Genomic DNA, 25,364 nt, shown 5'->3' with positions numbered 1-25,364 from the left:
TTCCCTAGCTGTGGCCTCCAGAGATTGGAGAATAACCTAATCGCATTGCAAGGAACAGTCTTGCCAGTGAAACACTAACTCCAACCTCGAGGGAGAAATGTAGTGTCTGTGAATACCATAACTTTATTGAGTAGAGTTGGGAATAAAATGCATCTTTTTGTTCTAAAATTATTTGGCTGAACATTGATTTATTGCTGCTGTGCGCTCTAGGGTGTGAGCTGTGTTCACTAACCTTTACTTCTTCTCCCAACCTCCACCCAAGACTACTCATTCAAGTTTATCACCGAGCGCCAAGTGCAGAAGGAGTACTTGTCCCAGTTGTTCAGGAGCCATAGTAGGCTGGGTCCTGCAACATAAGGAGTAACACGCCCCCCTCCAATGGTACAAACATTTGTTTTGGGATTAACAATAGAAGCAGTCCCTAATAAAATGCCTGTTATCATAGTAAAAATATTGATTGTCCATTTATCATGTAGCCCCTTTCATGATTAGACTCAATACCACAAATATGTAACATCCGCCACAGCTCGGGGGATGAATTGCATGTCCTAGGTCAAGACTGTTCGTATTATCCTCTGAGCATAGAGAAAAGGGGAATTCTGTTATTTTATAGATTTGTGTTCAGTCTGCTGATCCATTTGGAAAGCTAAATCCAAAAGAAGCAGCTTGGTTTTTCTGGTGACCTTTGCGCTGAACATTTTCTAAGTCTCCAAGCAGAATAGAATTTTGAATCCCTGTACAAATGAAAATAAATTCAAAGATCACAGCATGCGACTGATTCAATCTATTGCTGTGGAACTTCCAGTTGAATATTTATCTCAGCAGATCCCGCTGAGGCTCTAGAGAAAGTTGTCGAAAGTTTCCAAACGTTCTTCTGGTTCCCAATGAGCTACAGGAGTAACTTCTAAGGTCTCCATGACTTGAGGGAAAGACGCTTCGACTCTCAGGGTGTCTGGCAGAGCACAACAGCAAAGTCCATGCCAGTTGTCAAATGTCACGTTTGTCTGGGACCGACCAGCTGAGTGGGGGTGACTCATGGGCACGACCTTTACCAATGGGGTTAAAAGTGATGGGATGCACCCCTAACCACCCAAGTGGTTCCCATTTTGTCCTACTGTGAACAATCTCACTATACCCATCACTGTCAAAATCCAAGATTGGGGGTTGCAGGAGGGTGCGGGGGACTTGTCTTTGTGCAGAACCTATGTGCCTATGCAGAGGAGAGTAATGAGCAGTCTTGTCTGTGGTCACTCAAAACCAGTTCTGGGGTAGCTTTCCTCCCACTTGGTTTGGTGCCAGTCTACCTACGTGGACAAAAGCTGGGGAATTTACAACTGTCTCCTAACACTTGCTTGTGACCAGACATGCCTCTGTGGTGTTGGGTGAATATAACCTCTCCCTACTAGCATGCCATTGTCTGTTCTATGGGAGTCATTTTAACACCTCTTTCTGGGCAAGTACAGCTGTGCAGATGCTGGAGAGGTAATGCAAATTAGCCATTAGCAGCATCGGCCAGAGTAAGGGTAACTTTCTAAAAGTTACATTTCCAAACCCATTAATAAAAAATCAACTTTACAATTAGATTGGATTTTTATTCAATATAAAATAGGTCTGATTGGAGTTTGTAGCTGGTACAGGTCAAAAGTTATAGATTAAAGTGTACGATCTATACTTTCACTGTTCCTATGTGCAAGTTACAGCCTTACCTAGTCACTGGGGAAATATACCATTTCTTATGTCCTACATGTCCCACTCTTAAATATTATACACTGTATCTTATGGGTGACTCTATTATATTAAAAGTTAAAAGGGAAATTTCGACAGGTTTGTGCTGCATGGTTCAAGTTCTCTTGTCAAGCTCTACAGGCTAGGTAGGCCTGAAGCCATGTTGTCCCTGAGGTAGAGGGCACAATGGGTGCTGCTGTCCACAAGTGGCGTTTAATGTCCTATACCAGGGGTGCATTTCTGTACCATATACACTGGCCTTATATGAAAGTTTAATTTGCCTATACACTGAGTGCTATATAATGGTGTCCCAGTGTTTAAGTTCAGGTGAGTCCCCCCAAAAATGTTAAACTGGAGGTGACCGCATAAAAAAGGGTCACTTTGCAGCACTCAGCATAATTCCTGTTCGCCTGATCATAGTTCAGCAGTTTAATTTGATTCAAACTGAGTTTTGAAGTTTCCTAGTGCTTTTCTATTGTCATTTAAGCTAATGTTTGTACAAACCTCCCTCCCTGCATGCAGTGAGCCTTCTTATTAGACCCGCCTTTGTTTGGATTCTAATCCTCTCATTGATGCAATGAACAAACCAACTAACATAAGTGGACACTGCATATGAAAGTAAATTAGACCAATGTTCGAGAGCAATCCTTTACATTTAACTAGCTTATTCTTATTCCGCATTGGATCTTTTAGAATACAAAGCTGTAGTTTCCTGGGTGGTGGTTTAAGAATTCCTGTAGAAAATTAATGGGTTCACCACCACTCTCCCTCACCAGTGTTTGTGGTGGCATCCGAGCTATATTGCTGGCAGAAGGTCTGAAACTGCTTCCTAGTGGCTGCCTTGAAGATTTCTACCATCTGTGTTGGCCATGAAAGCCTTTCCTCATTGAGTGGGCAGAGTCTTTGTGTGGGAGAAAGTTGACAAAATTACCAGAGGAACAATGCAGCTTAACATCTAGTTGTGATGGCCTTGACCATAGCCTATTCCTGTTGGGATGGCCTAGATCCCCAAAATCGCCAGATGGAGCCCTAAATGCCATTGTCCTGTTGCTGTGGTTTATCTCCATTTTGAAAACTCCACGGAGGCCTGGATGTTAGAAGCCTGAAGAACACAGCAAGATAACCGACACCTCCCCTTGCTGCCCCGTCTAAGTAACCAGCTTCAACAAAACCTAGGTTTCTCCTACAATTCTGGCCACCTGGAAGACCATTGAAGATGAGTAGTATCTGTTTAAAACTCCTTTGCAAACTGCATGCCACAACTGCATTAAGTGTGCACCTCGGCGCAACTGTCCAGACCAAGTTGAACCTTTGTAGCAGGCCTTTCAGAATGTCCCTTATTACCGACTGAAAGTGGAGGGCACTGTGACCAGTTATCTTCCACATAATGATAGCATCCACTCTTTGAGCTTTTTGTCCTGATTTAGTCAAGCCCAGTATAGCAACAGTTCACACAGCTCACTTGTGTATCCATTTCTGTATTTACCATTTCTCTTCTTGATTGTAGAGACGACCCCATAGTTGACCGCGTCCTATGTATTATTGGGACTGGTATTGGTGCGCACACTCTGGAGTTACAGGGGCCATGCTGAGTGATTGAGGCATACTGCATCATGAAGTAGAATTCTGTGCACGTTTCTGCTTTGGAGTTGCTAATTCCTTTAAGGTGACCTTATGGTTATAGTGATGAGCGCTATTTGCAGAACCAGGTCTGCTTTGCCGAAGCTATAAAAATCAGTTTAGCAGTCTCCAGTGCTGGAGAACCACCTTTGCCGACAAGTAACTTAATCTTGCGAGGCATTGAGAACCGAATGTCTGCTGATGCTTCCTCAGATGTGGGTTGCCTGCCCAAATTGTTTCCTCCAGAGATCTTTCTAAGGTTAACCAAAAAAAGAAGCCTTTGGGCATTAACTGATCTACTAGAACAAAGTATGCACTGTTTAGGTTAGAAAATACTTTACTGCTTTTGGAGAGGATACTTGTGTATGAGATGCAAACACCCGTCACTTTAATCCAAAATGTAGGATTCAAAGTACTGCTCATACTCCATGATATAGCTTATTCTACCAGAAGGTTTTCTTTTTAAACCAGTGTGCTTTCTGCAGAAATAACAATGGGCCCTTTAAAAGCTTAGCAAGTGTTACCTAGGTCATCATAAAATGTAGTCACTTAACATTCCAGGACATGAAAGATAAAGTAAAAATGAATTGACTGGGAGGACGTAGCGAGTGGCCAACAGTGTGGCTGCAAATCCCTGAGCTCTGCAACCGGCCCCCATACTGTCTGTTAATATCAGACATTAGGTGCCCCCCCGAACTTAAAACGCTGGTGGGGGCACTGGGCTCCACCTTGGGGTCAGTAACAGCAGACTATCTTAAAGATCGGTGATAATTGGCTGCGCACCGCTCGGAGGGAGGAGCTTGGCAGAGTCACAGGCCACGTCTGAGTGAGTGGCTGAGGTGGACGGGGTCCCAGGAGGCCATGCCAAGCAGACTATGCCCCCCTCAGAAAGCTTGAGCCGGCAGGCTGTAGAGTGGTTGGTTAAGCCCAGGGAGGGCTAGCACAGGTTGCAGCAGCCTAAGTTGCAGGACGTCACGCTATAGGCATACTACAGAATATTTTTCAGGCCAGAATTTACAACACTGACCTGTGCCCAAGAGCAAGAGCAAAAGCTTTCGAATAAACAAACCTACAACGAGATACAACACATGTTGGAAAACGAAAGGAAGCAATAGGATTTTATCTATAAAGAGTACGCAGACGACGAAGCCTGACATTTTTAAGAACTGACCGGTTGGCAATCCACACAGCTGTTATAGGAGTCAAAGAGTTAATCTACCTCAAGGATTTCGTTTGAGTGGAACAGATAAAAGCACCTCTGGAGAAATGCATTACTAAAAGTGGCTACTCCGCGTATATAATGAGAAGAACCCCATGATTTTAAATGTGTGTGTACCTGTTTTTGCTTATGTTGGCCCTGATGAAGGTGATTTAAATAACATGACTCACCGAAACGTACGTAGGCCCTGTACACCTGAGATCCACGTACAAAAGGATAAGAAACAGAAAAGCAGACAAATGAACTAGTTACATAAAATCTGTGTATTATCAAGATAAAGAGATATGAATTTATATGTGTAAAGATACATTGTGATTCTCAGTTGTACTGCCCTCCCATCTTGCTTTTATTGTGTTCTTTGTTATCAGCATGAGTATGTTTGATTTTGTGTGAATGAGGTGGTATGAATGAAAGACAGATTATTGGCACTTTATGGCGTATATGTGGGGTTCATATTTAGATCCGCAATGTAAATAATGAATTACTAGCACAGAAAATATCAAATTTGAATTACAAAATATTTAAAAAATGCTATGTTTTATAAAATGTTTTCTTTTCGCAAATTGAGAAAATAAAGATAAAAATAAAGAATAATATGTCTGCCTGAATACTCCTTCTCAGTGTTGCACCCTTATGAAATGTTTAGATTCATTAAATGTTTTTAAAGCAAATAGGTCCGGTTAGAGGTATTTTGTTTATAGTTGGGCTAGCACTGAATAACCTGCACGGGTCGCAGGAGAGGTCTCCCCCTGTTAGTGCCAGAGGGAGCCTCCGAGGCGAGACTGTTCCCGCTGTGACTTCAGCGGGCCGGTGAGTAACTAGGAGACTGCCGACCAGTCCCCTGAGGCCTGCTCCGGCGGGTGAGACTGGCTGTGACTGAGCCACTATGGACTCCTGCCCGGGGAGGGGGGGTTGGGGGGGGACAGCTCGAGGAAGGCTGGGGCTGATGGAGTCCCTGGTGAGTGTTTAAGCTGGCAGAGGCTCTCTAGTGGGTGCCTGCCCTACAGGGATGTGTTCTGGGGCCCCGCTAGGATCTGCCTAGTTGCTTCCCCTGAAAGGACGGCACAGGTGTCCTCTGCACGAACCACTGCAGCAGTGCTGGTGGGAAGCTGGAGGAGGCCTGGTGCCTGAATCGGTGAGAGGGACTGGCCACAAGCAGACCCTTGAGGAATCCACTGTAATATAAACAGGCCTGTACCTCCCCTGCGTTGGGCCTCTGACTTGCCCTGGGGCCTAGTGGACAATCCTGCGGGTGCCTGGACCCTGGTGACTGAAGCAGCGTGAAGGCCCGCTTCATGCGTCCTGGAGTTGCCACAGAGGAAATCTACCCTTGCAGGGTTTGGACAATGAGGGCCCAAGATGCCTAGGGGTATGAGGAGTGTGACTACCCTGGGTGGACAGGCCGCCATGTGGTAATTTCTGACGATCCCATGTAAATTGGTTGGTGAGTGGGTTAGTGGCCCTCCAGGGGTGGACTCTATTGCCAGGTCTGATGGCTGAAAGTTTGAGTCCAGAGTAACGGCATTAAGCGATGGGCAAGGACTAAGTGGTAGCTCCAGTTCACGGGAAAATGGATAAGTTTCCTTAGGCTACCACAGACTGTAAAGAAGGCAGAGATTAATACCTACCACCAGGCCCAACCCAACCTGAACCTACAGCGGCCCAACCCAACCTGAACCTACAGCGGCAATACCACAAACTATATAGGATTCCTGCTCTTTCCTGGAAAGTGAGATGAGGGAACTTAGTGTGGACTTCTCATTGCTCCAATAAGATCCCCGCAACACCCCGAGTAGGGTCAGCGCGGCAGAAGGGTAGCTAACTGTGGACGATACAGCCACATCTCTCCAAACTGCACTGATGACACGGAGTGTGCGGGCCTTCTGGAATCCAGGGCGGAGGATGCCGAGGGCAGGTCCAGACACTACAATATTCGTATAGAGGGGTGCTCTGGGGAGAACAGCGGGCCCCGGCTCACTACATTCATGATGGAATGGGTTGCTCATGGGTACTTCAGGACTTTGTATACCTGCTTCATGGTGGAGAGGGCGCACAGGTCCCTGGCTGTAAGGTCCCCCTTGGGGGCTACCCCACTCTACCTATTATCGTAGGTTTCCTCACCCTTGTCAACAGAGACCATACTCAGTGAGTACCGGAAAAAGGGTGAACTCCTCTGCTGGGGACCCAAAGTAATGCTCTTTGCTGATTACATGCTGAAGGTACACCAGCAGAGGCACACCTTCCAGGCAGTCCAGGAGAATCTTTGTGCGATGCAGATCACATACATGCTGCAGGTCCCAGCACATCTGTAATACTTGATGAGCGCACATTGTTCTTCAGTACCCCAGAGTACCCAGGCCTTGGGTGGAGGAATGCCCGGTCCTCTGTCTGAGGGGTTGTGAAAAGTCCCCCACGCCTAGAAGAGACTCAACAGCCGCTGCCTTGATGTCCCAGGAAAACTGACTGTCACAGATCAGAGGCCACGACTCCATACCGCTGGCGTCCTCCGTGGTGGGGTCCTTGGGCCCAGTCGGGGAAGGGGAGTGATGGCTCCTACCGGATGGGAGATAGACTTTATTCTTGGTCATTAGGTGGTCTCAACATACTGGAACATTACTGGACGGGGGTCAGAGGACCTCAGCCCTCTGGCAATTTGTGTTTTGTTTGGGTATTTATTTGTATTTTCAGGGCAACTGATGCTGTGGGTGGGTGGAGGGAATGATCAGGGGTCTGGTGGCTGCTAGTTGCAGCATCTCCAGCAGCAGGTAAACACCTTCACGGACCCAGTGATTGATATGATGTCCACTCTGGGAGCCCCTGACCCCCGCACAACACGCCTTGGATCCTACGCAGACGCACTGGGATTAGTGGATGCTCAGATTCCAGCACCTTACTGAGAGGCAGTATACTTATTACCCTCCCCCCCCCCCACATGGTGCGTCCACCCTACTAGATTGTTTTTTTTCTACCCAGCTCAGAAATCCAGTTAGTCCCACATCCTTCGCTGATCACTATTGGACCACTCCCAATGTGACGGTAGGTGTAGGTCATTGATGAGAGATGGGGGCGTGGAGGTTGAACACATGGTGGTTGAGGGACGAAGACTTCTTGGAAGAGATCAGCAACACGATCACAGAATATTAAAGTTTAATAAGGGTTCTATTGCCTCTTCAGTGACCCTGTGGGAGTCATTTTAAGATGGTCCTTAGAGGCCGGACATTTCATCTATTGTAGGTCGAATGAGGCGTAGGGGAGGGAAGATCTTATGCCTTTGGAAAAATAGATTACAGAATTAGAGGGCACCACCAGGGCTCCCCCATGCAGGCAGTGCAGCGCAAGTTGGCACAATGGCCCCCGGATCGCTACCATAAGTTTCTGGACTCTGAGGTTGAGTTGGCTCCACACCATAGGCCGCATCAATGAAATGGACAACAAGTTGATCTACTGTCTGGTGACGGTATACCATCTTTGTACCGTGATAGCCGAATTATGGACAGCGGAGGGTGAGACTTGGACACAGTGACGGATGGCTTTGCTTCCCATTTCAGGGATCTATACTGTGCTTGGGAGCAGGATATGCTCATACTCATTGACTAGCCAGTGTGGAAATTATCAGCCTCAGAGTAGGAACCTGGACAAGCCCTTCTCTGCAGAGGAATTCCAACATGCAATTTCAGGCCAGCCCTCCAGCCCATAGGCTAGCATTAGCTCTGCTTCATCACTGTTATCTCTCTGGTATAGTGCCCAGCGCCTTGAGACCCTCACGGGTGAGTAGCGCCCTTTAAACCTCCTGATTAATTGATTGCTATATGGCTGGGTGCCCCTCCACTTCCTCCCACTGATTAAGTAGGTCCCCCATTCACTGTTGGTACTTGGCGCTCCTCCACATGAAATGGTATGGTACTCACTGGTTCAACCCCTCTCTGGCATGGCATGTGGCTGGCTGAAACAGCCGGGTTAATCTTTTTCGGCTGTGGGGTTGATCAGAATTCTACACTGGGAGATGTATGGGGGGGATTGGTACATACAATCATTTCAGCAACTAGCAGAAGAATAATTTAGACTAAACTCCTCCCAGTTCTTCCATTATCTTCAGCTGCGACCTACTTTGGAGTGAATTTAAACTAGTTTTCGATGAACTGGGAGGGAAAGACCTATCCAGACTTTATAAATCTCTAGTTATCAATACGCCCAACCCTCTAGGGAAACTGAGGACCAGGTGGGAGGAGGATGTAGAGGCCTTTGAATATGTAGAATGGGTGGAGGACATATTACTCTCCTGAATGACTGGCACATGGGTTGGTCCCACCACCCAGCATGTTTACCATGTGGGTTTTCCCAGAGTTCACTTTAACACTTTTTTGGACTTGCCCGGAGGTGCAAGTGTATTGGACGACCATTAAGACATATTGGATGGGTGGCGAATACTTCTGGTGATCAATACTAAGATTGTTTTGCTGGGAATAATGGGTTTGGTGGGAGAGCCCCAGATCAGTCTGTTCCTTGATTGCCATGGCATATATGGTGGCCAAGACACCTGGCAGGTATTGGAGAGCTGTGCACATGAGTGAGACAGATGCATGGACTCCTGCACACCAATGGAAAAGGTGCGGGAGCCACAAATCAACGAATATTGGGTTGTGTGGACCAGGGACATGGAACAGATTGGTTGAGACCGTGAAAATTGTCAGGTGTAAAGCATGTGCTTGTTACTGCTTCAGAGAGTTGTTATAATATTTATAGTGTGTATCTCTGTATTTCATGTACTTATGGGTGCTCTAATCGTGGCCCTTGCTGCTTGAGCTTGGTGTTAATTTTGATCTTGAGGTCAAAGTCCATAAAATGTGTTCACATTTTTTTTATGAAATCACTGTTCCTCCTGCTGCCCTTCATCCTACAGAGACATGAAACCTACATTTTCTTATGCCATGAGCACACCATAACTAACCAATACTTGCCGTTCGCTTGTACACGGTCAGTCAAGCTGCAGCAATAGATTCTTCCAGAATGCAACCTTCATTATTTTCAGATGCCTCACTTATGCCCACCCCCCACCAAACGCAGGACTAACCAAAGTAGTCTTACTAGTCAAACACATGTTGGTACCATATTTAAGACATATTGTTGGTATAAAGATTTGCAATTACATCCATCTCGGTATAGTACTCAAACTTAATCCAAAATTTGAACAAGTTAATAACACTTCCAAATGTATACCAAATCAGGTATGCATTAAGCGTGTGATCATAAGCTTGTCCTCCCAGGTCACAACCAATGTTCCCTCTAATTTTGTTTTCTCTGTGTGCGGCAGTGGAGGGTCTCTGCACTGCAACCATGGCTAGGTGCGCCAGGAACTAGACCGCGCATGTGTGCAGCGCCTAATGTCACTAAACGTTTACTTAAACAAGCATTTACAATGCAATAGGTCTCATTTGCAAGAGTTTAAGCTATTGGCATTGTAAATGACCATACCTTTTATTGATCTGTTTTGCTAATTAACACATAAATAAAAGGGATTGTTATTTATAATGTCAATAGCTCGAACTCTTGTAAATCCGAGAGCTTTTTCATCTCAAAGAAGCAGCTGCCATTGTCCCGGCTGCTCAGAAAATGAAAGCACGCATGGCGCTGAATGTTGCATGAAAGCATGTCATGCCTGCAGTAGGAGAAACTCATTAAAGAAAATAGCACAGACTAATTAAGACTTAACATGTAATAACAGAAGTAAAAGGGCCAGTCCTCATGGGAGGTTACAAATGAAGACAAGGCGGTACTAAGGGACTAACAACGCTATTAACAAATCAGAAGCCAGCATTTGAAGGACCACGGCAAAAGCCAATGACAAATATGGGCGGGGCTTCTATTACATACTCCAATACAGCATGGCTCGCAGACCCTAAGTATATGTAATGTACTGGAAACAATGAATCTTCAAAAAGGTAAAGCTGTCTGTAGTGACACCTAAAAATAGAAGCTTGAGCATATTCTTAACTATATACCAAATGAAGTGCTGAAATTCTGACATACCATGAGCCCCTAATAGCCATGCACAGGATGGAAAAACGAAGGTAAGCCGAGAAGCACTTTCTTCTAGAGTAGAATTCTAGGTACTTTAAGCAGCACCCTTAGAAAGCAGTCGCATTAGGATAGTAAGTCTTCGCGTTTCTCAAGCTTGGAGAGGCAGATCCCGAAGTAGATACTACGTCTTTGAGTGAAGGAGTCAATGTAAACAAAAGGCAGATTGGTAGTATTATTATAGGCTGAACAAGCAGCGATTAATTTGTGCAGGTGGTTGTAGGTGGTGAGTGCCAGCACTCACTTTTGGGGCCAGGGTCTTATTGTTCACAATGACACATACCCAGAGTTCGAGTGAGAAAGGCAGAAATGAGAGTATAAAGGAGAAACAGAATTCCAGCAAAGTAGCAAAAGGAGAAGCAATGATGAAAAATAACATGCAAGATTGAGGTAAGAGACAGGAAGTTTAGGAGAATGGAAGAAAAGTTGCGGATGGAATCACAAACAGACAATCTTTATACAAAGCAATACCCAGTTAAGTCGCACTGGTGGTAGGCTCCTAAAAATTCTGGGCTACTGGCTTTTTTTCTTAACATATTAAGCGCTGCTAAGCAGAGTCTTCCTGTGCTGCAGTTAAATTTCCTCCACAGTTCCTCATCTTAATCTTGTGACTTCTGTGGGCCTCTCCGTGAATCACTACTGGAAACCTAAGACCACAACCTAAGCTATTGCTGTACTCGTTTGATAGAAAAGCGCGGTGCAGGGAATATTGTGAGCTTTAGTTTTAGTTCAGGTTAATCACTGCCCCTCACGAGCTGTGATTAACATGAATACTTAGACAAAGGCACACAATGTGCCCTGCACCGCGCTTTACTTACAAGGGTACCACAAGTTTAAAAACACAGCATGTACTTTCAGAAAGTACATGCTGTGTTTTTAAACTTGCTGTACTCTTGTAAGTAAAGCGCGGTGTGGGGCACATTGTGTGCCTTTGTCTAAGTATTCGTTAATCACAGCTCGTGAGGGGCTGTGATTAACATGAATACTTAAACTAAAGCTCACAATATGCCCTGCACCGCTCTTTCCTAACCGCCCCAAACTCCACGCCCCAGGCCAGACAGCCAGCCATACCTGCATTCCGGAGTCGAAACGCCACATCCAGGAAGTTTTTTGCGCCACTTGCTTTTTTAAAGCAGCGGCGTGTAGTCTCTCGTAATGTACAGTGTGTGCTCGTGCTCCACACGGCAGGAACGCACCTAAAGGGAACAGTGGTCACAACCCATAATCCTATTTTACCTACTTGAAAAACGTTTCAGAAAAATGTCCAACTTGCTGTATTGCCCTTCAAGAGTGGTCTTGTTCACTGCTCCTTTGCTGTGAAGGACCACCACCACAGCGGCAGTAACTGTTGCCCCAATGTCTGGTACAACAGCCGCCAATACAGCAGCAACAAGATCTTCTCCCATAGCAAGGACCAGAGCAGCATCGGCCGTGACCACAGCCTCTTCCTAAGTAAAAGCAGCTCCAATAGTTGCTTTGCTGTGGCCACTGCTTTTGTTCATATAAATACTGTCATCACAGCTGCAAGGACAATGGCTGTAGCCAGCAAGGCAGAGAAAAAGGTATTGACCACAATTGTAACAGCTGCTGCTACAGCAGGGACCATCTCAACTGCCTGCAAGATGCAAGCAACTGTCGTGACAACCATAATAATTCAGGAGTAAGAACAAAAGTGAATGGAGTGCCTACATTTCTCTGCCACTCATAACTTCCCTGGGATAATGGTATTTGGGTGGCTGTGGGGGTGGGGGGGGGGGGGGGTGCTGCTAGCTGTGTCACTTCTGACAGGCCAGTCCAAGCAATTTGAAAATTGGTCTTTGTTCGGCACAAGTGGGAAGAGCCCACTCCAAACTGGTAGGCAGTATCCAATCCGAACAGGATCACAAGCAACACCAGACTGGTTTCAACCTGTTGGACTTCATCATTGGGGTAAAGCTTGAGTTCTTTCACAATGAACACAGGAGCCACGTACGGGGTATACCCTTTGGTTTTGACCCTACTTGTTTTTTTTACCTCAATGAGACGCCCTAACAGGAACGTCTGTTTTTAAATGCAGTTAAATATTTAAATATGCATTCCCAAATGTGCTCAGACACAGGATTCCTTGTTCAGCCGGTCTTTCTGCTCTTGTGTGCGCCCTGGCTTGCGGTGCCATACAGCATGGTACTTGCACAAATGGTCTTTGAACATTTGTTCCTGTTATGGTTGCGTGCAATAGCACATTAAAGCAAGACCGATTTTGCTTCAGCAATGGTTATTTATGATTTTGCTTGCATGCAGTAATTTGATGAATTAACAGCTGTGGACAGCATACCCTAGAATAAGTGTCCATGTGACTTCTACCCCATCATTTCAGTTGCCAGTTAGTGGACACAATTCGAAACGCTGTTGGCATAGGCCAAGGAATGAAATTAAGTTTGTCCAGTTGATCTGCACCCCCACAATGCAAACATTTCTAGTTGGCAAACACTACTTTTTAGTCCATTAATGATTCAGTTGGAGTATGTCGGTGAGAGCTGGTGGTACCTTTATTTGGGGCTGTAGAGGAGCTGGGTGGTTTGACATGCTGTTGGAGGCCCAAAAGAAACCATTTCAAAGAAACCCACACTAACCTAACGGACAGGTTAACTTTCAAATTAAAGCAAAAAAATTTGAGTATTACGATAGAGCTGTTGCAACAGATAGTCTAATCTAGGTTTGGTTATTAAGAAGTATTTCTCATTGAAAAACGTAAATTACCCGATAGACGTGCAAGAGAACCAGAACTTCTACTGCAGGGGGGAAAGCCAGGCGCTCAAACTGATTAAAAAGAATCCTTCTAAGGTGACTGAAAATGAACTAAATTGAGGTTCAACTCGAAGTGGTTACTGAACAAATGATGTAGTTAAAAGTATTGACCCAGATCCACATGCGCCTTGACAGAAATAGCCCAAACGCATGAAGGAAATACAATAAATGACACAGCCCTTCTAGAATCCTGATGTCCACCCAAATAATACTTTTGGACCTGTTCCAGGGCAAGAATTCCTCAATGGAATACTCCATTACCAGTTGTCTGTCCTAGGCCTTGTCCATTTCACAAAACCTCGAGACTGGAAGACCACACGGGATCTGTTAAACTCCAACGCAATCCTATCCAGCGTTTACCCTTTGGTTCTAGCTTTAGTTACAAAAAAACTCTGAAAGATCGATGACTTAAGGAGCCTTTTTAAACAAACAGAGAAGCAAGGGAAATGTTAATTAGATTTGCTAGAAAGGTTTGCTTATAATTTAGCTGAATAAGACTTAGTCACGTTTGAAAAATGTAGAATATATATTTTTTTTCTGATGGCATTTGGCTATTTCCCACCTGCCCTCCCCAACTATAGTTAGAAGTTAAAATCTCATTCTATGCAACATTTGCCTCACATCCTTGAATTTTCAATCCTTGGGTTTTCGTGTTAGACTGCTCTGAAATGGTGAGACCGCATGATTATTTGCTTTCCACAAAAACCTTGAACTACAGCCTCCGACCCCCTTGAGAGTCTAAACTTAGAAGTATCCTGTCTGGCAGATTGACTTCCCCTTGGTACAAATGTACCTAAAGTTGAGACTATGTAGGAGGGAGTAGGTACGGTCTGTCAAAGGTTAATATAAAGACCTCTGGATGATGGCCGAAAGATGGATGCTTGTAGAAGCAGTGACCTGAAGGTAGAATGGAGAGGAGACCACATGGAAGTGTAGGAGGAAGGACAGAAGGAGGGATTGAGATGCATGTGGTTGAAGAGGAAACATAAGTGAGAATTTGCGTCAAAGGTGAAACAAGGTGTTGGCTGTTTTTAAATATAGTAATAATAAATAGTATAACTTTTGAATCTAGAGTATTGAAGATTGTGGTGTTTCATGGTATTTATCTAATGTTAACTGCACTATAAGAAATTGGTGACTGCTGTTACTATATAAAATTAGATTTCCCCTATGGCTATTAAAGTGCATTTGTTGGCCATTTTTAGGAAAATCACATAAGGGCAATATTGGCATGCCAAATGAAGAATATTGGACTGGCAGAGGTGCTAAGCCAAAGCTTTCTGAGCAGCCTTTTGTTTTTCAGTCTGCGGCTAAAAGTCAGGAACAAGGTAGGTTTCTCCTATTATTTCTTATTGTATGTCGAGTAAGTTTTGATGTGCATGTTGCACTTTAGTTAAAATTGAGTTACCTGCAAATAAACTCATAGCTATATGGCTTTCCTGTAGATTTCCATTGTACTATCTTTAAGGGACTAATTCAGGAACATTGATAAAACACAACCGATCGCTCTGTAAGGGGTCCATCTGACATTGGGCGCTATTTCTGGTTCGCTGCCCACCTTCATTTGCTAGTTCTTCGAGGGAGACAGTGGATCTTTGGCCATCCCAGACCAAGGCGTTCAGTGGCTCTGCCTGCCCAAGAAGAAATGCTTGCAGGTGACTGGTTTCCTATCTTGGTGGATGTCACAAGAAGAAGCACTAGAGCACAGAATGTTCCTCCTCGGATATGTTGCCTAGCTTTGTCACCTCACAGCCCTTCCCTGTGCTAAAGAGGGAGGGCAAAGGCCCTAGTTTTTTTTGGTACTTTACCCCAGGCTAGTACACTTAGGCAATCTGCTAGATTATTCCACTTGCCACTTTATTGAAAAGCCTTTTTTATCCCACTTTTGATTGCACCCACAAATATAATTGATGATGCTTATTTTTTGTGCCAGAGTGGTTTTATGGGTGAGTTATTCTATAGCCTTTTCAGATTATCTTTAGTTCTACATAAATTTGCTCTTTGAACACTACCCCATACTATGGGTCATCTGCGGACTCATGCCGGAATCCGTTGTACTGGGCATAAGGAAATAGTGATTCAGTGTTATAGTGAATATTTTGCTGCTACTTGCCTAACGTTTCGTTGCAGAAAAGCTACCAAGAAAGAGGGGCCTGAGATCTTCTTCAAAAAATAAGCCTGCACTACCGGAGCCAGAGGAAGTTGAAGTCTGGATCGCTCCGAAAACGTTTGGGAACAAAGGTTTATTACATTTAATACATTTCTTCTTGCATGCCTTTGATTATTGGTGGGTGAACTACCACTGTACCGCATTAATACTGTTGGAGGGGGAGGGGAGAGATGGTAGAATCTGCATCCAGGACGGGTTGCCACAACTTGGACACACCACGCCAGCTGACCTCCAAGCACAACGTTACGAAGTAAAGATGGAGTTCTAGAATATAATTGTGTTTTTTTGTTTAACTGTGTTTTATATTTTTCAAGAAAATTGCAGTTTACGGTACTTTTTTTGTGTTCCCTTTTGATCATTGTGATTAATACAGTTCAGATCATAGCTTTACGAAGACAGGTCCTTTATTGTCATTTGACCCTCTGGTCAGTTACATCTGTGAGTCTGCCTGTTTCATTTACTGGTTTAGCATCGTGCCATACTGTGATAACTTACATATTGCTTATACTACAACATAACGTTGTACCCTACACCTGGGACACTTAATGTAAAATTACACATTTTCTCATGTGTCGCACCCGTGAATAACCTCCCCTCCCACCTCTGCGCTTGACCCAGCATACCTTTTCATCTGTGCGTGGTTTACCCAGTCTCCCAATCTTTTCAATATATGACTATAGTTCAGATGGTGTATCCTGTTGTGCGGGGGCTAAGTATATGCATAGGAGGGAAGACCGAGAAGATATTCATTAGCTTGTACAGAGCGGTTGGACAAGGTGCTGAACACTACCCCATACTATGGGTCATCTGCGCACTCATGCCCGTTGACAATTCATGAGTGTACCCGGCGTCCACTGCGGATGATCACGCCAAGCTGTGCGAAAGTCTGAGAGTATCTCGTCCCACGCCGCAGCTATCTGCTGTTTACGCAGCACTCCAGCATCTTCCTGGTGAAGAGCCACACTTTCCGCCTGCGCCCAGCATAGCAGGGACTGGTACCAGGCCATAGCCACCGGGAGAATAGGAGACTTCCATCGGCGCGTGAACAGCCGTTTGGCGACTATAATTCCCAGATCTATCTGGAAGTCACCTTGTGTCTTTTGGACCTGGGGTACAGCCCCAAGATGGACTGCTCCCACATCCATTCCAGCTCCCGTTTCGTGCACTGAGCCAAGCACCTAGAGACCGCTCCCCAGTAAGTGTGAATGGCCGCACCAGTCCACAACATGTGTATTAGGTCTTCACCTACTTCGTTGCATCTCGTGCATTTGGCATCAGTGTGGCCGCACCAGTCCACAACATGTGTATTAGGTCTTCACCTACTTCGTTGCATCTCGTGCATTTGGCATCAGTGTGGCCAAAACACCTATGCTTATGCGTTCCAGTGTCAAATAAGCTCTGTGAATGATATATTATTGAATGAATCGGATCTTCCGAGGTATATGCACCCAGGGCCGGACTGGCTACCAGGCAGTTGTGTGTGCTGCCCAGCAGGGGGATGATTTCGTTGATGGGGACCTGTGTGTGCAAAACGAAATTCGTTTTGCTTTTTTTATTTCAAAGCGCACACAGGTCCTCATCAACGAAATAAGCCCACACCACAGAGAAATTAGCCCCCAGCTCGGCAGCACACACAACTGCCCGGTAGCCAGTCCGGCCCTGTATGCACCGGACTTTTGAGAATATTTTCCCAATCCCAGTCTGTGGTGGGCTGCTGCAGATCTGCGTCCCATCGGGTATGGAGGGAGAGCAGCTGCGGCGCAGTGTGTTCAGAGGGATTCCACAAACCACTTTGTTAAATGCCGACCTGTGCCCAGCTCATGCAAATATTGTATAGTTAAATGGGTAGCGGGTACTTGCGTTAAATTGACCCACAGTGTGCTAAGCAAATGAACTATTGCGGTAAGGAGCCGGAATTGACCCTGCGGCAGTTCCGAACCCTCGGCTAGGTCTGCAAACGGAAGGAGCAGCCCATCCGCATATAGATTAGTCCACGTCTGCACCCTGGCTTCATCCCAGTGTGCAAGGTCAGCACTGGTTATTGCCCAAAACCTTCTGGGGGTACCTAGTATCGGGAGTGATGACGCGTATGGTGTGACATGTTGCGTTATGTAAAGACTGCGCCAATAACATTGGTACGCCACCCTTACCAAGAGTTGTGTAGGTGTACTGCCTGTCTGGCACCGATGAAACCGCATCAAGATCTGGGTATGAGTGAGCTCAGGCTTCTGCGTTGCGGTGTGTCAGCTGGCATGCACCAATCCAACGCCCCACCCATTGAAGCTGCGCAGCCAAGTAATATTCCATGTGGGGCAGTGAGTCCGCACTGACTGGTTGGCAGGTACATTTAGGTTAGTGACACACTGCTCCGTGTCCCATGCCATATGAATTGCCGCAAGTCTGATTCCAAAGTTTTAAAAAACAGTGGTCTGTGGTGCAATGGATAATTTGTGAAGTAGTAAAGAAGGCGCGGCAGTGCCACCATTTTTAGCAGCGCAATTCTGCCCATGACTGCCAGCGGTAGGATAGACCAGACAGACATCTGCGCTCTAAGTGCTGTACCCGCTCTGGTCGGGTTGCCCTCAAGGAGGTCCGGTGGGTCCCTATAGATCAGGATCCCCAGGTATCGAAACTCCTCTGTCTACCAGTGGACTCCCCTGCCATTGATCAGGTGTGGATCCGGGGTAGATTCTGCGAATGGATATAAGCAGGACTTATCCCAGTTCACCATCAATCCTGACACTGAAGCGAACTCTAGGAGCTTGGCCTCAATCGCTCGATGTACTTGCTCCACATCTCTAAGACAGATCAGCAGGTCGTCTGCATATTAGTAGACAGCATGTATACCGTCTCCAAGTGGTATTCCCCAGTCTTCTTGCGTAGAGCGGAGTGCCTCCACCAATGGTTCAATGGCAAGCGCGAATAACAAAGGGGAGAGCTGACAACCCTGTTTCGTTCCACGGAGACACGCGCCAAGACATACCAGCCAGTCTGGACTCTGGCCATGGAATGTGTGTAGAGCAACTTGACCAGACTCAGAAATGCATCTCGCAGGCCGTAGCGTCGCATTGCAGTGAATAGGAAGTCCCACTCTAGGGTGTCAAAAGCCTTCTCGAGGTCGAACACCAGAGACCCAGCTTGTGGCCAGTCATTCCCTGAATAATGCGCCACGCAAAAGATTCGACGCAGGTTTAACGATTTACTGCGCGCTGGCACAAAGCCATCCTGGTCTGCATGCACCAACTGGGGCACCAAGGAGGCCAACCTGTTTGCTAATATTTTAGCGAGTATCTTATAATCTGAGTTGAGTAGTGCTAGCGGGCGATAAGACCCCATAAGTTCTGCATTCCTGTGTGGCTTGGGTAGAGACCCCAGCAGGGACTTGCGAAGCGTGTCTGGGAGAATGCCAATCTCCTGTGCGTTTTGGTACACTGCAAGCAGGTGTGGCGCCAGGACCTGTTGATGGGCCTTGTAATACTTAACCGGGTAGCCGTCTGGCCCCGGGGCCTTTCCGGTAGCTAATGAGCAAATCGCCATTTGCACTTCTGCCAGCGTGAGTGGCTTGCTTAACTCGTCGCATTGGTCTGCTGTGACCTGACACAGGGATAAAGGAGCGAGGAACGCATCTACTTCTGCCAGCATTGCCCAGTTAAATGATTGGTATATTCTGGTGTAATGCCCGGTGAAGGCACCATGTATGTCATGTTGTGTAGTGAGTACCTCTCCCTCTGCAGATTGAAGTCTCAATATAGGCGTCTACGTGAGCGGCAAAGCATGTATGAGATCTAGTGCAAACGAGTGACCAGTCCACATCAGTGACCTAGTTGACTGAAAGTCAGCTCAGCCTTCTTGGCATAGAACACCTTCAATAGCATAATTATCCTCATTGGAGAGTTAAGACTCTTATATTCATAGTAGGAGCCTTAACCACACTTAATGACCAACAAAAAATCTAAAGTTTAGGCCCTTTGCCTGCATGCACATGTACAGAAGGTGACCTCACAAGGGTCACTCAGCTATTGAACACTGACCACAATGGCGATTCTAGAATGCTGTACTAGTCCCACCGCAATCCAAAATGATCCCTAACCAGATGCAGTATTGACGTTGTTTCAGTCACTGACCATACTACTCCAAATAGTGAAAGAACAATTAATGTCTATAGATGGGCACTGTTCAGCCAGTCAGCAATGACCAATGACCATGTCCGCTCATCTGCACCATGCAAAACTCAAACTGTAATAAATAAACCTAGATCTAGCCTTGGGACCCTATAGAGCATACAAGGAAGTAGCAGCGACTGAACTTAGACCCTCCAATGATTGCGTCCCGTTGCCAGATCGCGGTGTTCAGGTGGACGTGCTCCCACATTGAGACTGTGATCCCACAATCGCCTAGAGTGCAGTTTACTTAACACCTCCAACCCAGGCCTCCCATCACACCGGACGTCAGAGATAAATTCATCCCAACTTCTAGCTTAAGAGCAGTGATGTACAACAAAGTGTGGTTAGCCCAGTCTTTTGCCCACATTAGCTAGTTAGCTCCTGGTCAATTCGGGCATGGAGCCAGACACATGGTGGCACAGACCCGCAAGGTTGTAAAATGATCAAACCACCCCCGGACCCCTTAGTTGGCTATTGTCTAATGACCCATAGGTGTTAAATCCTCCTATGGCACTCAACAGGCACTAGATTTGGTGGAATATTTTATGTCATTGGGTACAAATGAATAATGATGCAAGGATGGTAGTGTTTGGAAAGTAAAACTTGTAAGATTACTCTGTCCCTCAAAATATCAGTGTTGACCCACCCCATCCCCCTCTTCTAGCTTAAGGCATAGGAAGGTGGGTCAGTAACAGAGCAGTAGATATGCTGACCGGCAAAAAAGAGAAAGTAGATTGCCTGAAAATAATGCAGTAATTCAATGACTGAAGAGCTTTGAAATATTGAGGGAGCGAGGTCTGCCACGTGCCCGTGGTACTATCTATCCTCCAGCAAAGTGTCATTGGTTGGGAGTGTGTGAATTGCATAAAGAGATCATTGCGAAAATGTAGCTGGTCTACTCGCACCCCACAACCTTTCCAGGGGATCAGATTGCCTACCTTGACATTTGTGTATATTAACTGGCACGTGGTACCGGTATAGAACTATCGGACAGTGACTGTAGCTTTAACACTCCTCAGTGATCAGGGCCGGTTCTAGGATTTGCGAGGCCCTGGGCTAAAAGGGAACTTGTGAGGCCCCTTCTAATTTAGATAAGTGGCCCCTTGCAAGGAGACCATTCAGAGACACTGCGGGAGGCCCATTGTCCAGCATGTTTGCGCCCCCACAGTTTAAACTTTCACTCCACAAGCATTTCTCACACCTTCAGTCCGATAGGTGTGAGGATTGATTGTGGTCTAAAAGTTAAAACTGTAGGGGCGCCAAAATGCTGGACAATGGGGCCCCCCACAGTGTCTGTGAATGCTCTCCTTGCAATTGAGGGAGCGTCTCCGTCTCCCTCCCCTATGCCTCTGGACACCATCCCTGAGAGGCCCAGGGAGGGGGCCCCATCCCGGAGAGGCCCAGGGAGGGGGGCCCCCTCCAATGGACCTTAATTGCAGGCGACACCTTTCTTTGAAAAAGATCGCCAGGTAAACAACAGGACACATCACCAGTGCGTGGCCCCATGCTGATGGGCTGAGTGCGAGGCCCTGGGCAGCCACCCACGCTGCCCATGCCTAGCGCCGGCCCTGTCAGTGATGTGTGTACAGGAACCAGTGACGCCCGTGGTTGATGCGGAATTGGACCTCCTAGTTCAGACTCCTCTCCTCTGCCAGTTTCTTAACTCGGCGGGCCCATAGCAACATTCTATATAGTTCTATAAATGTTTAATGTCATGAGAATCTTTCTTCCGAATGTTGTGAAATTTCTGGTTGCACGAGGCTGCATAGAAGAGTGTAGCGCCACCCAGTGTCAGACTTGACCTTATCTGAATCCTTATCCTGGTAGACACTGTCTTATCAAGGTTTTGAAGGATTTCATCTCAATCGCGTTGGAAATATTTCAGGGTTGTAACAGCTCGGTTTATCCCACACCAAGAGTGCCTCTAGTAACTGGGGCCGCGTATAGACCCCAGCTACTGTACGTTTTATGTTTCATGCAGCCACAGTATCTTCCAGATGCGAGTTAGAGTAGCACCCCTGTTTGTTTATTAAATTTTCTTAGTATTTTGGTAGCATGGGGCAGGCCAGTTCTAGCCTCTTTTGGTGGAGGAGACCATCATTCATTTGGCCCCTCCCAGCTCATGTAAAGCTGTTAATCGCCTTCTGAAATTTTAAAGAAACTGTCGATGATAATTGCAAGGCTTGGAACAAGAATAATGGCTTTCTGTTTTAAAAAAAAAAAAAAAAACATTTTTACTTTTAGTAGTTGCCCATAGTAGGTTTTCGTTTAAGCAAAATATTAAATCTCCTGCAAGTATGAGGTAGCAATTCAGTTCCTATATATTAACCTTCGTACCCCTGTAAGCATGACCACTCAGAATATTCCAGGCCTCCAAAGCTATACGAATTGCTTAGGGGGCAGTCGGTAGTTCTAAATTAATAAACCGATTTGCTCTTTTCTGAATTAGACCAACAGCACCATGATGTGGCAGGCTTTCATAAGTGCCCGTGTTAACGATTAAGTGCAGGTGCTGAGCCGTGGAAACCACCGGCTCAAATTAAAGCACTGCTATCCCCCAGTTTTCATTTTCGGAAGTCCGTACCCGGATTTTGTGGCCTGCAGTAATGCAGTACAATCCATGGTCTGCCTGGATTTTCCAGTTTGGTCCCGTTTACTTCCTACACATGCATGCTGACATACACGTTTTAAAACACAGGTTCTAGACGGAACGCTCCTCCACAGTAGTGCAGTTGGTTATGTTTTTACAGTGTAGGTAGTGCTTAATTTGAGCCTGTGGTTTCCGATTCTCGGCCCGGCACTTAATTTTCAGCAGCACAGGTATGATTGCCATATTATTGCGCTGCTCATCTAATTTAGAGAGGAGCAGAACAGGAATACAATATATGCAAAACTAAAGGGGATGATGGACAGAGTGTTGAACATTGCAAGCACTCACCCACAGTCAACTGATCTGGGTTTAATCCATCACTATTTAGCTCACTCTGCCACCCGAGTTCAGACTTGTCCATATGCAAATCAGTCTGACCCTGTGCCTTTCTTTTTGCATTTGTCTCCCCCAAGTGGGACGGATATGCTCAAACGAGAGTCCCGTGCTCTCCATGCCACTGGAGTCAAGCTATCCTGGCTGATGAGGGCTGAAAGCCCGAAACCGGTCCTAGGATGCTTGTTTCGAGTCCAGAGAGGACCAGGCCTGGCCGTTCGGGCTAGACTGTTCCATTGGCCACAGGGTCAAGACTGATTTGCATATGGCTGGGTCCAAACTGGAATGGCAAGGTGAACAAAAAAAACAATGGATTTAGGCCAAGATCTCTGTACTGGGGTGAATGTATGCCATTGTTCTGCATTCTGTCCATCAATTGTTGTTCTTGCAATATATGCAACAACAAAAAATACTAATACCTACCTCCCAAGCCATTCCTTGAGTTATAGGGAGGGATTCACTGACCTCAGTGGAGCGCTGTTTGACCAAAACGTACGATTTAAAGGCACCTACTGCAGAGTTCCTTGTGCTCCAGCTTTCAGGCAGCAATGCAAATGTTTTGATCTCTCGTGATAAATGTACCTGCTAGAGGAGAGAGATCGGAGTTTTGTCTAGTAGCAGTTTTGACTCGCCATCAAGTAGCGCAGAGGGTTCATATGCCTGCTGGAAAGAACAGATCTGTGTTTTATGTGGATAGCCGAGTGGATTAGTGAAGCCTGCCTTTGCTAGCACTTCACAACAAGTGAAACGTACTTGAGGAGGACCATGGAGAGGTGAGGGGCCCTTTTTCTGAGACGAAGTTAGCGAATCCAAAGAGGAGGTCATGGAGGGGTCGGGGGCACCCCAAAAAAGATTGTTGCACCAGGTGCCACCAGCACTAATGCAGGCCCTAATGTAGAAAAGTTTGCTGTTGCCGTCCCTCCTCTCAGCTTCATCTTGGTTGAGCCCCAGCAAAAATATGGGAGGTGGAGACCAGCAGGGCTGTTCTAGTCTGTCATTTGTGACGTGAATTTTACATGGTTGAGTTTCAAGAGCTTGGGGGAAGGATGGCATGCTGCCATACGTGGAGCATACGTTTTAATCCATAGTTTTGCCTTCTTTCCTTTTTAGGTCGTGGAACAAGGAGAACTTTCTATCGAAGATGACGCAGAATGTACGGAGTGTGTGTTTGTACATATTTATTGAAAAGAAAATACATGTTCATGGGAAGGAAGGTGTGCTTATTGTATGCATGAAATTAACTTATCCTCTTTAATGAGCCTATAAAAAAACTAAACGTTTGCTACCTAGTGTTGAGCACAGCTAGAAATGCCAAGTATGCAATTTACATGACTGTATAAAAGTACACAAATGCATTTGTTCACTAAATTGAATATGGAAAAATATATAAAGTCACATATGATAAAAGCACTTTAAAATGTATGGCACTCACAATCACGTACTGATATTACAAAATAAAAAAAAACCATGAAGTTGCAGAGGTCTGATCATTAGTATCTTGTACCTGGTGTTTAGTCTTAACACAAAGCAATGCAAGCAAAGTCTGACGTAAAGAGAATACTGAATGAATGATATTTTAACAGATGAAAATATATCTGTCTTTGGGGTGGTGGTAGAGTCAATGGGGGAGGAATGGAGTTATTTTAAGAGCGTAATGTGGTTGTTTGAAACTGTTCATAAATCCAGCATTTCTGAAGCAAAGCTCTTCAAAGATTTGATTGTGGTCTGAATGTTCATGATAACCTGCTTGTTCACTTTACTTAAAACATTTGTTTCTACGTCCCAATGTTAAAGACTTTTTCGGGTTTAAACCATTTAAGAAACAAAAATGGCTGGCCGAGGTTTCTAAGGTGTGTTCATTAAGTGACCATAGGACAGAGGTCTTCAAACTTTTTGATGCCGAGACCCCCTTGTAAAACCTTTTTAGGCGTAAGGACCCCCTTACGACAAAAGATTCTAGAAACTGGTACTCCTCATCATCAACAACTATCGACAACCATAAATGCGCCTGTTAGACCTCATCACATCCATCCATCCATCATTCATCCACCCACACTTTCACACATCCATCCATCCTTCATCCATCCACCCTTTCATCCTTCCATCCATACGTCCATCCTTTACCTATCCACCCATCTATTCATCCACCCACCTTTTCACACATCCATCCATCATTCATCCATGCAACCTTTTACCCATCCATCCATACATCCATCCTTCATCCATCCACCCTTTCATCCTTCCATCCATACATCCATCCACCATTTCACCTATCCATCCTTCAGCCACCCTTTCATTATTCCATCCATACATCCATCCACCCTTTCATCCATACATCCATCCTTCATCCACCCACCCATTCATCCATCCATCCACCCATCATTCATCCCCCCACCTTTTCACACATCCATCCATCATTCATCCATGCAACCTTTTATCCACCCATACATCCATCCTTCATCCATCTACCTTTTTGTCCTTCCATACATACATCCTTCATCCATCCACCCTTTCATCCATCCATCCTTCATCCATCCACCTACCCTTTCATCCATCCATCCATCCATCCACCCATCATTCATCCCCCACCTTTTCACACATCCATCCATACATCCATCCTTC

At 45.7% G+C, this 25,364-nt stretch overlaps 1 protein-coding gene across 1 annotated transcript in view; it reads left to right on the top strand.

Moving 5' to 3' along the window:
* LOC144829284 (uncharacterized) overlaps positions 1 to 24,244 on the top strand; it is a 227,003-nt gene extending 202,759 nt beyond the window's left edge. The window contains exons 4-6 of the mRNA XM_078688245.1: positions 14,632 to 14,754; positions 15,557 to 15,667; positions 23,853 to 24,244. Coding sequence (XP_078544371.1) covers positions 14,632 to 14,754; positions 15,557 to 15,667; positions 23,853 to 23,887 — 269 coding nt within the window. The 3' untranslated portion in view covers positions 23,888 to 24,244. The remainder of the gene's footprint in view (positions 1 to 14,631; positions 14,755 to 15,556; positions 15,668 to 23,852) is intronic.
* Positions 24,245 to 25,364: the final 1,120 nt, after the last annotated feature.

The sequence above is a fragment of the Lissotriton helveticus genome, chromosome 4_1, assembly GCF_964261635.1.
Source record: "Lissotriton helveticus chromosome 4_1, aLisHel1.1, whole genome shotgun sequence".
Taxonomy (NCBI): domain Eukaryota; kingdom Metazoa; phylum Chordata; class Amphibia; order Caudata; family Salamandridae; genus Lissotriton; species Lissotriton helveticus.
Note: the sequence above shows the minus strand (reverse complement) of the source record. Positions and strands in the feature narration are given on the sequence as shown.